Below are 12,268 nucleotides of genomic sequence, written 5' to 3' on the forward strand. Positions count from 1 at the left end.
GTTAGCTAACCGAGGATTTAATTTTTTCCATATTAACTGAGGGCTGATATTCTCTTCAGCTTTCGGAATGGCCGCTGAAATTTGAATTGTTCCCCGAGCGAAATTTGACAGCAATCAAACGTTTTTTGTGGCCATACCAAAACACGTTTCTTTATCTGCACTTATTGTTTTCTCTATTTTATATACTTTTTCTCAAATAATTGAAGAAAAACGAACCACTGAAACCAATAAAACAAACAAATGATGCCGGTAATAGTTTCAAGTGTTGCCACTATAATAGTTTTTTGCCATTTTCCTCACTATAAGCAGAGTTCTACTATTCCGCCTATTTGTAGCCAAAGTTTCGATGACGTTTCTTTTATATGGAGTTTGACAGCATTCCGCCTGAAAAGCTGAACAGAAAAGCGAGAAAGTCCGCTTGGTGGGTAAATTAAACATACCTATTATTGGTCGCAAATTACATGACATAACTACCAGGTAGTTTTATTTACTCACCAAAAATAAAACATCCCTATGGCATGATAACTACCAAGTTATATTCATTTAGAGGTAGTGGTAGTTGCCCAACAACAAATTATTAATTGCATTATCTGTCAAAATCAGTGATTAGTGCAACTCTGATTTTGTGTATGTTAATAGTTTGCGCCATTTTTCGTTGTTTGTGTGTGTATGGTTCTTAACGATAATACAAAACTAGTTGACATATAGTGTACTTCGCGAGAAAAATTTGTACTCAGCTGTTTACGGTACACTACCTGGTAATTATGTCATGATAACTACCAGGTGGAGTCCCGGCACGGGTTAGCTGTGGGCACCACACATCCGGAGTAGCTGTAACTGCAATCGCTGTAACTGCATCAGCGGCATTGAGCGGAGAGTTTCAGTGAGAGGTTGGGTGGCACCGGCTCTTGCACAAATACTGAATGCCTATTATGCTCGATATGAGAAGGCGAGTTATTGGCGCCTTTTAATAACCAAAGGACCGGAACGAATTTGCTCACCTACAGGAGCTTGACGAGGTTCGCCACCTCCACCATGACATAATTAGCAGGTAGTGTGCCGTAAACAGCTGAGTACAATTTTTTCTCTCTGAGTACACTATCCGTCAACGAGTTTTGGTTGTGTGTGTGTATTATAGTTAAGAACCATAATACAACGAACATACACAAAATCAGAGTTGCACTAATCACTGATTTTGACAGATAGTGCTCTAAATATTTTGTTGTTGTGTAACTGCCACTACCTGTAAATGAAAATATATTGACCATCACATGAAAATGTTGTTACAACCACAACAATCAGGTGGAGTACCGTAAACAGCTGCCTACAATTTGTTCTCCCGAACGAGTTTTGGTTGTGTGTGCGTATTATAGTTATGTACTATTCTAGTACTAGTAACACATACGGAATAAGAGTTCCACTAATTACTGATTTTGACAGATAGTGTACTCAATATTTTGTTGTTGGGCGACTGCCTCTACCTGTAAATGAATATATCTTGGCAAATTAGCTCATGGCTTGCCGCCGCGTTTTGATATTTTCTTACGGCGTCCATAGTATCTCATCGGCTTTAGGTGAAAATTGCAAACTAGAGAAATAATTGAGATATTGTTCAGAAAATTTTGATTGTAGACGAAAATTCTCTTTAGTTCATTGTATGCAAGAATAGTCTATCAACTTTTTGGATCCAGTTTTTGCAAATTACGTTGTTTTATTAAAAAGATTAAATAAGTAATTGGAGCGGAAATTTTCCACAAAACTTGCTGAACTGATTATTTTTCTTAAGGTATGTAAATGGGAAAACAAGCAAAGGGTAGTGTGAATTATAAAGGTTATATTAAAACTAATTATCTCGGGATAGGTTTCTGACTGCATATGGAGAATACAGTGACGAAATATGTACTGTTTTCATTTTCAGCACCTTTAACCTCTTCTAAAAGAAGTGGTCGCCCTTGTGACATTTTTGTTTTTTATGCAGTTTTAATTTTCAGGCTCCGCCATTTTGATGCAACCAAACGAAAAAAACATCCACAAGAAGAATAAAACAAAATTTCTATTGTTATCATGGCTCTATATGGAATGCATTTGTGTATTAAATCACATCACTTGAAATATGAAGCGACAAAGCGATTGACTTTCCATTTGCTTTTTGAGGATAAATTGCATTTCGACCGTTTTTTTTCTTTTCATTTTATGGTTTACCATTTGTTTACATTGCGACCATTCTCTCATAATTATAACTGTCAATAGTTAATTTGAGGGTTGCCAGCTTCTGCATCTTTTACGAGACGTGTGGGAAACTGATGTTGACTACGTAGTCAAGTCTATTTATACTTGTAATTTGTCGTTTATATCTAAATCTATAAACAAACAAATTGTGATAATTTGCTGATCGCGATTTAGTGACGTCAAAGAAATGCTACAAACAAAAGACAAAGAAATAAATCTATGGAGCACATTGTGACTGTAAACTTCGTTATATTATGTTTACCGTCACAATCTAATTTAACTGTGTTGACTATATATATTGTACGTAGATAAAGCTGAGTATGCACCTCTAGCGAAATTTTCGGTTGTAGCCAAGACATAACTGGAAAATAGCTGTGTAGACTACAAGATGACGACAAACATTGATACATTATTTTTGTCAGATTTTTAAAAAAATGAAGTATATATTTGCTGAAATTAACCATTTTATATTGGAAATAACTTTATTTTTGTTGAATGGAGCTACAAAATCGGAGGCCACCGTAGGGCAGAGAGCATGTTCGCCTATGACGCTGAGCGCCTGGACTCGTGAGACCATCAGAAAAAAAAACATTTTTTTAGCGTTTAAGGTTTTCCCATCCTAATGACGGCAACATTTGTCAGGTACTATGTCATGTAAAACTTCTCTCCAAAGGTGTCGCACTGCGGCACGCCGTTCGGACTCGGCTTTAAAAAGGAGGACCCTTATCATTGAGTTTAAACTTGAATCGAACTGCACTCATTGATATGTGCGAAGTTTACCCCTGTTCCTTAGTGGAATGTTCATGGGTAAAGTTTGCATTTGGAGCTATAGAATCATGCATTTTAATCCGTAATTGCATAAAAGAAAATTTTGTTGTTATAGCCACATTTTCATGTAGAAGTGGCGATGATAGTCAAGCTCCTGTAGGCTGACCATTGGTTATTTAAAAGCACCATATGCTTAGGATATGTCAACGCATTTCTTATGGTAACGAAAATTTCGCCAGAGGTGTATGCTGTAGATGGTTACTTTTCGCCAAATTTTCCGTGTTTACTTTTTATACCCTCGATTATAGGATGGGGGTATACTAATTTCGTCATTTCGTTTGAAACAACTCGAAATATGAGTACAATCCTATAGGTAGATTGTTGATCGTCATGACATTTTAAGTCGATCTAGCCATGTCCGTCCTTCCCTTCGTCTGTCTGTCGAAAGCACTCTTACTTTCCAAGGAGTAAAGCCAGGCGCTTGAAATTTCTCACAAATATTTGTTATCAGTGCATTGTAAATTGGCAATGTTCTGATATAGCTGCCGATCATGGATCTTGGCTACTTGAGCTTCTAGAGGGCGCAATTCTTAACCAATTAGGCAGAAATGCACGTGGTGTTTTGGTATCACTTTCAACAATGGTGCTAAGTATGGTTCAAATCGACTCTTAACCTGATATAGCCGGTTATATAAACCAATGTCCCGATTAGACTTCTCGATCTTCTAGAGGGCGCAATTCTAATTTGATTTGGCTGATATTTTGCAAATATTGTTTTGATATAACTTCCAACAACTGCGTCAAGTTAGGTCTAAATCAGTCCATAACCTGATATAGCCGCCATATCAACCGAACTCCCAATTTGACTTTCTGAGCCTCTGGAGTGTGCAATAATTACCCGATTTGCATTAAATTTTGGAGGTAGTATTTTTTCAATGAAAAGTACGGTCCATGTTGTTGTAGCCACATTTTTATGTGGAGGTGGCGATCCGCGTCAAGCTGCTGTGGGTGAGCTAGTTCCTTCCGATCCAAGGCTGATTTAAAAGGTGGTCTCACAATAACAACTGATAACATAAAGCTGACAGAATTTTGTTTGCATTCTTTTTGTTCATATCTTCTTTCTCGCATATTCTCTGTTGATGTACGCACAGGTATATACACACGCTTGATGACAAGTTGGCGGATTGCACCATATGATTTGTGGTCGTTGTACAAAAGAGACCACCTTTACTTGTTTCACCATTGACTGAACGCCGCGGGAAAATGTCAATGACTACATATAGCTCATATATAGCATTTCCACTTTAAACCTTTTCCAAACTAAGTGAAACTTTTTCCAAATTAAATGAATATAAATCGATCTTTCGATCGACTTAAATTATTTGTAGATCTTCTCCCAAAAATAAAAGCAAAAACTGCAAATCGCCAAGACCTTCACTAATGATTGTTTGAAGGTACTAATTTAAATCACTTAAAGAATATCTGTAAAAATTTTAATGAGAATGAGTTTACTTTTAATTCTTTAAAGTTATTACTGCACTATAAAGCATTAACTAAAAACTATATATATATATATTTTTTTTTTTTTTTTTTTTTTTTTTTTTTTTGGGAGAAGACCTACAAATAATTTAAATCGATCGAAAGAACAACAATCATTGTATGTACCAAACTTCCATTGTTAATGGCATCAATTAAAGAAACGTTTGTCCCTGCACAGTTAGTATAACGACGTTCGCATTTGAACCAATCTTCGAGCGAGCTTCCGTTCAACGAATGTGAAGATTAAGTCCACAATCATCAATAAATACTAATTTTTCTCTTTGCTCTGCCAACTAGTAAAATCTTTTCCATATTCTTGGCGTAAGTCCAATTTGCGCGGATTATTCATTCTATCAACGTCTATTGAGGCCAGTTTAAGTGTTATTTTTAATTCTCGGAGTCCATTTGCTGTAGTGCTTTTAGAAATTGAGACATGGTTTTCGTTTAGCATATTTTTTCGAATTTCGTCAATGTTTTTCCTTGTCTTTCGACATACATTTCTATCCATCCAAGCACTTGAGCGGATAAAACCTTGGGTCAATTAACTCCTATTTTCTTTTCTTTCAAATTAAAGTCATTTTTTATATCTTGATACAATAGTGATTGAAGTAATTGAATCGCAACTTAAGAAATAGTATTTCCTTCAACTTTTACACTCCTTGGTAATTTTAGAGTAAGAGCCTGGCCTATTTCGTGGAGCTCTAGCAGGCGGAAAACTAGTACTTTCTTCGCTATTCTCTTGGTTTAATTCATGGCTTTCGGAACTACATAAATATTCTTGATCAAGCTCCCAATTTTCAGAACTTCCTGCACTAAAATCCTGATCACTCATTTCGTTCAATTCAAATGATGCTTCTCTGATTAAACTTACGAAGGTACTAAACAAAATACGACTTTTTGATGGAATGTTCGAAAACAACAGTAGGAAGAATATTCAAAGCAAAGCAAAAGATAGGATTTTGTTGTTGGGTTGCCACTCAATTCTAATTAAACGAAATATTTCTAAGAAATGTTGAAGAACGGTTATTAGAGTAAAGTACATATTCTTCACCAATTAAAGTATTCAGAATATATTGTCATATAACGAATTTGGTTTCGTTTAATGGCTGGTACTATGTTCGTTTTTCACCGTTGAAACCCCATGTTTTTCGTGATTACTTTTTTGAAACAGGGAATGTCCTACTGAATAAAATCAGCAAGTTTTTTTGCTTTAAAATCTATTAAAATCCGAAAAGCTAATACAGTACCCGCCTTAATTTGGAAAAAAATTCATTTGAAAGGAAAAAATTTTAAATGAATGAGAAAGGTTTAGTTTACTTTGAAAAGGTTTCACTTGTTTTGGAAAAGTCCTCATTTAGGTTGGAAAAGATTCATTCAGTGTGGATATGATATCAATGTTAGGGAAGTGTCTATGGAGCCACCCCACCCCATAACACCACCCAAATAGGACGTATTTGCTGACCATTGCAATATGGGGCTCAAATAAGAGGTATTTTATAGTAGAACACGAATCTGAAATATATTTTCAAAGCCAAGTCACTGAGTGGCCGCCCCATCCCCTAAAACACCCCCCAAACCGGTCATGTTTGCCAACTATGGAAAAAATGGAACTCAAATGAGAGGTATTTTTGAGTAGACTATTAATCTGACATCAACATTCGGGATCAATTGTCTAGGGGACGTCCAACCATCATAACAACCCCCTGGGTCTTCAAGACAGTGGAGCTCGATATTCATAGTTTTTAGGGCCCATACCCCAAACCGGTTATATTTGCTGGCTTTTTCAATAGGGAGTTCAAGTGAATGGTATTTGAGATTAGAAAACGAATTTGATATCCAATTTGAAGGCCACTGGCAATATGGGGTTCAAATATATGACAATAGAGCACGTTGCTGATATATTTTCAGGACTTAGTGATTGGGGGACTATCCACTCCCCAAAACACCCCTAAATTGGGCATATTTACCGACCATGTGTGGGGCTTAAAAAAAGGAATTGGGGGGTAGAGCGAGAATTGATACCCTCTTTCGGGACTCCTTTCCCAAAATACCCCACAAACAGCAATTTTTTACTGACCATCGCAATATGGGGCTCAAATAAAGATATTTGGGAGTAGAATACGAATTTGATATCCTAATGTAGGACCATGTATTTGAGGCATCACCCCTTTCAAAATTGTTCGACCATGCCAATATGTGGCTCAAATGAAAGGTTGAGATTAGAAAACGAATTTGATATCCAGTTTGGGAAACTCCCCACAAAACTAATGGCAATATGGGGTTTAAATAAAAGGTATTTGAGTGTCTGGGGCCACTTCACCCCTAAATCTGACATCATGAGAATATCGGGCTGAAATAAAGTATTTTAAAAATGGAGTACACCTTACATCCAAACTTAAATTCGTAGACCAATAAAGATCATATGGGATTAAGATAAAGGCACTTATATTGTTAAACTGTTTGTCAAGCGATATACTATTTTCGTAGCATGGTATTTCACTAAAAGCTCTTTAATTGTCGAAAATAAATATTCCAAGCAAAATTTTGTTCCGTATAAAGTAAAAGAAGGCGCAGCGGAGCGGACTCGGTCCAGCTAGTTATGAATATGCAAAAATATGTCTTAAAATATCTTGCTTCGTAGAACGTTTTCTTAATTGCTCATTTAAAAGGTTTGTCAAGTGTAGGAATTTACTACTTTTTCATAACGCTTTTGCTTATATTAGACCTGTTCCTCTAAGGAGGATTTTTGTATTCTCTCGGTCTACTAGAAACCCGCAATTATTTATTCCTAGAATTAGAAGGAACATATATGTGAGATCATATGCTGTTAGAGTAGCAAGATGCTGGAACCGACTGCCTCATGAGTAACGCATCTTTTTCAATTCCAACAACGTTTTCCGTTTAAAACTTCTTGATTTTTGTAACTCTTTTGCTGGTGGTTAATTTTTTCCTTGTTCTATTCTAACTACGGTTTTTCAAAGCTGAACTCTTTTTAATTCTCGTGCACTTTGTTGGACCACCTTCAATTTATCGCTCTCTTCCATTTGGATTTCTTTTATATTCTTTATTTTTTTATGGCTGGAGAGCCAAATATTAGGTAAATATAATAAAGTATCTCATTATGTTAAGAAATGAATTTAATTATCTGTCATATTCAGGTTACTGAAATGTTTGTATGTAATTATTCTATATGGATGGGACAATGCTACCACGTATCTCGATCGCCATAACGATCCACGATTAGTTGTTGATATGTTTTAGGGAATAAAATTAAATTTTGAGCATATTTTCTGTTTCTATTTGATTAATAACTGCCAAAAACTTTATATTTTTAGATTTTTTTTAATAAAAATGAGTTCGACTGAAGAAACCAGCAGCCAAGCTACAACACCACAAGATGGCCCCGAAGATCAGGTAAGCATAATACTTCCATGCATAAAATATGTATGTGGCACAATATTGAAATTTTTATAATTTCAGTCAAATCCCCGAGAATTGGAAAAAATCGAAGAGGAGAAATTGAAATCGAAATATCCTGTGGGCCTTCGAGGTCCTGGTGGTCATACCGCATTTTTGCAAAAGAGACTACAAAAGGGGGTAGGTTAAGCGTTATCTAAAAAATAAATTCAATAGCTATTACTATTTTATATATGCATATGTAGAAGTCGTGAGTAAGTTAACTATTTTCTTTGATTACCTACAGCAAAAATATTTTGATTCAGGTGACTATCAGATGGCCAAACAGAAAGGAGGTGGCATTAAGCAGGTCTTTGCCAATAAAAATACAACCGGTGAAGCCATCCCAACACCGGAAACCGTGCCAGCGCGTAAAACTTCAATTATTCAGCCTTGTAACAAATTTCCAGCGACGAGTTAAGTTAGTTTTCCTCCTCCTACTTACCCCTGCATAAAAATCTATCCTCCTATTACTTACCACAAACTTATTATTATTATGCTATTTAATAATTTTAAATACGATTATCCATTCTGAAAATACTTTCAAATCCTGGGATACATTTTTTGTTGGAAAATGATTACACTTTTGCTTATTATAACATGGAAATGTAACCAATAATCTCCCAAGAAAACAAAATACCAGAAAGCAATCTTGAAGCTGTACTATGGTCTAATAACAAAAAAAAAAAAAAAAACAATTAGCTTCTCATCAAGTACACTATATTGATTATTATAAAATACAAATAAAATCTTATTTTCTTTTATTTCTTACCCTTATTCCTAAACAAATAATTTATTTCCTGTACACATATTTGTGAGGGAGGTTTCAAAGATTTGGCTTAACTGCTCTGTTCTAAAAAGAGCGAATGAGAAATTAAAAAAAGCCTTAAATTTAGTTAATAAGTTTTTATTTACTTCTCTGCCCTACTCATTTTTAAACTTAATTATACTTTTGTTCTGTAAACTTACAAAAATCGAAACGAATTAAAAAATTTACAAAAATGCACAAAAATTGAAAGAAACTTTATTAAACCATATATATTAAGTGTGTTCGCGTACTCAACAATTTGTGCACTTTATTTGCTAGCAGTAGAGAGCGAGAGAGTGCGTGATAGTTTGAAAGTTTGGGAGAATTTGCAAATTGCTGTTAGAGTGTTTTTTCCAGCAGTAATTTGCAGCATCGAATAGATATTTTTTGAAAACCAACTGTTCAAAAAAAGAGAATAAAAGCTGTTCTTACTCTCCTACTCCTAATTTTAACTGGAAAAGTACGCGACCAATTAAATGAAAGAAATAGCAATTCTTTTGATGAGGTACATTTCTAAAACTTGCGAATATCGATAGCTTTTGTACCCTAATAGACCGTAATTAATCCATGGCAGCTAGTTGTAAGTACGGGGTTAACCCCATAAAGTCCTTCATCGGCAAGAGCTGACGCCTCTGTGTACGATGCACTACTACAACAACAACAGACCGTAATATTGTGCATATAAACACAGTCAGATAGAAAATCTGGAGGCCACCGTAGCGCAGAGGTTAGCATGTCCGCCTAAGACGCTGAACGCCTGGTTTCGAATCCTGGCGAGACCTTCAGAAAAAATGTTCAGTGGTGGTTTTCCCCTCCTAATGCTGGCAGCATTTGTGAGCAACTATGCCTCTAAAGAGATGTTGCACTGCGGCACGCCGTCTGGACTCGGCTATAAAAAGGAGGACCTTATCATTGAGCTTAAACTTGAATCGGACTGCACTCATTGATATGTGAGAATTTTGCTCCTGTTCCTTAGTGGAATGTTCATGGGCAAAATTTGCAATTTGCAGATAGAAAAATCAGTATCCAATCACAAAATTTGTTATTGGCCATAAATAAATTTAGAATCTGCAATTTATGTTTCGTCAGATTATATTTGGGTTATTTGGTTTATTTGGCGTTGTATTAAAACAAAAAATGAAAATCAAAATGAGTCTGTACCGCACAGATTCAATTCCGTAAAGACATACTCAATTTTATTTAGAATAACTTTTTAAATTAAAGCGCCAGACAATCTAAATATATTCGGACAAACCACTACCACAAATTGCAGATATTAATCTGATTTGATGTTGCTAAAAACATTTGTTATTGGTAACAGATTTTTTTTTTGCTGTAAGAGTGTCTCAAAACATATTCGCATAGTATGTAAGATTGAAGAAGTTGGTGCGGGATTTAATCCGTCCAATGCCCTTGCAGGACTACACATAAGCTAGCACTTGGCTTCCTATGTTAAGAATTCTGTGATCCTTGCAAATTTCCATTCTATGCTCTTAGCAAAGGAAGTCTTGCAAAGTTTCGCTGTCCTCCACTCATACTCTGCCAGTAATCCTATCTGCAGTAATCGGGGATTTATTTTTAGAACAAACAAGAGTTCATAATTAAAAGTTGTCATAAAGGCAAAAGTAAATCTCGTACTCACTCGTACGTGCCGTGTGTTCTACTTTCTATTCCCACACATGATTCATCTTTTCATACCTATGAATCCATTCGTAAAAGTAATGCACATTGTCGTCACCATACATGATTTCTTAAAACTACAGCATTCAACACTTCATAGAAAGAGAGTATGACAAAAGCCGTGCATTGCATTGCACGTCTTTTGTTCATCTGACTTAACACTCTCAGAGGCAACGAATATGCAGTGAATGGTGTCAATCATTTTAGTGTTGATTAATAAAGCCTCATTTATCCCAATTATCTGGGGGCCATGCTGCACCCAAAAGAACCTTAAACGAACATAAAAGCCACATGAAAATGTGGCTATAACAACAACAACTTATAGGCCAATATGATATTTAGATAAAAGGCATTTCGGAGCGGGTTTGTAAATTTGTTCACAGATTGTGTAGGTTGATCTGGAAGAATTAAGAGGTTACATAATTTTTTGATATCAGAAAGGGGTCGGACCCTCTTTCATACCCTAAAAGCAACAACCAAAAATAGAAGTGGGCCGATTGGGACAATATGGAACTTAAATGAAAAGTATTTGATATTAAAAATTGAGTCCATTTACCAAGGAAGTCGCCTGACCACAAAACTCCCTCAAATAGGCATATTGTACGATCAGGACAATATGGACTCAAGTGAAAGGTATTCAAGAGTAGCTTACGAATACGGTCTGGAAGGAGCAATAGGCTATATATTTTTTAATATCGGAAGCGGACCCTCCCCCTTACCACAAAAGCACGCCCAAAAATAAAATTGGACCGATCGGGACAATATGGGGCTTAAATAAAAGATATTTGGGAGTAGAGTACAAATTTGACATTTAAAAATTGGTTCCAAGTATCTAGGGAGCCGTCCCCGCACTAAACACCCATATTGGCCGATAATGGCAATATGGGAATTAAATGACAATTATTGGTGAGTAGAATACCAATATGGTATTAAAATTTGTGTCAAATTATCGTGGGGCCGCCATTCTCCAAAACCCCTTTAAAACAGGCATACAGATCGGGCATACAAAATGGGACTCAAATGAAAGGTATTTATATGTAGAGCATGGAACTCATATCTATTTTCAGGATCAAGTGTGTGGGTGGCTGCCCCACCCCCAAAACACCGCATAAGCCGGACATATTTATAGATCTTGGTAATATGGGGCTCAAATGAAAGGTATTTGGAAGTAGAACACGGATTTGGTATCCAAGTTGCTGCCAAGTGTCTGAGAGCCCGCTCACCCCCATATTGCCATGTTCGATAAGTATTTCCTGTTTGGGGGAGTTTTGGGGGTGTGTCGGACATTCAGGCAATTGGCTCCAAAAGTGGATACCAAATTTACGTTCTACCAGCAAATATTTTTCCGTTGAATTTTATATTTCCATGGTCAAAACATTTCCTATTCCGGGGTGTCCTTGGTGTGGGGCGTCTTTTAGAGGAGGGTCCGTCCCCTTCCGATATCATCAAATTATATAGCCTATTGCTCCTCCCAGACCAACTTACACAATCTGTGAAAATTTCAGATTGTGTAGGTTTGTATGTTAGGTTCGCATTCTACCTAAAATATACATCACTTGATCCGCACATTGTCATGATTGGCCGGTTATCCTATTTGGGGTGGTTTTAGGGGTTAGAGCGCTACCCAGTTCCTTGGAAGCAAATTCTAGTTCAATATTCGTAATCTACTCTCAAATATTTTTCATTTGAACCTCACATAGGTATGGTTGTTGTTGTTGTTGTTGTTGTAGCAGTTTATTGTGTACTATCTTTCGTCTGCTTGATTCTGTTGAGTGTCAAGACCCAGGA

The 12,268-nt window shown here is 36.2% G+C and overlaps 1 protein-coding gene across 1 annotated transcript; it reads left to right on the top strand.

Annotated features, from left to right (window-relative positions):
- The first annotated feature begins 1,551 nt into the window (after positions 1–1,551).
- Positions 1,552–8,769, top strand: LOC106091179 (alpha-endosulfine). The gene is made up of 4 exons (XM_013257617.2): positions 1,552–1,786; positions 7,872–7,950; positions 8,017–8,133; positions 8,240–8,769. The coding sequence occupies exons 2-4, from the start codon at positions 7,888–7,890 to the stop codon at positions 8,411–8,413; spliced, it is 354 nt and encodes a 117-aa protein (XP_013113071.2). The 5' UTR covers positions 1,552–1,786; positions 7,872–7,887; the 3' UTR covers positions 8,414–8,769.
- The last annotated feature ends 3,499 nt before the right edge of the window (positions 8,770–12,268 follow it).

The sequence above is a fragment of the Stomoxys calcitrans genome, chromosome 1 (assembly GCF_963082655.1).
Source record: "Stomoxys calcitrans chromosome 1, idStoCalc2.1, whole genome shotgun sequence".
Taxonomy (NCBI): domain Eukaryota; kingdom Metazoa; phylum Arthropoda; class Insecta; order Diptera; family Muscidae; genus Stomoxys; species Stomoxys calcitrans.

Bases quoted from the DNA above. Each gene is read 5' to 3' on its own strand.
- LOC106091179 (XM_013257617.2), top strand. From the start codon at position 7,888: ATGAGTTCGACTGAAGAAACCAGCAGCCAAGCTACAACACCACAAGAT. The intron at 7,951-8,016 runs GTAAGCATAATA...TTATAATTTCAG, and splicing joins AAGATGGCCCCGAAGATCAG to TCAAATCCCCGAGAATTGGA. The intron at 8,134-8,239 runs GTAGGTTAAGCG...GATTACCTACAG, and splicing joins AAAAGAGACTACAAAAGGGG to CAAAAATATTTTGATTCAGG.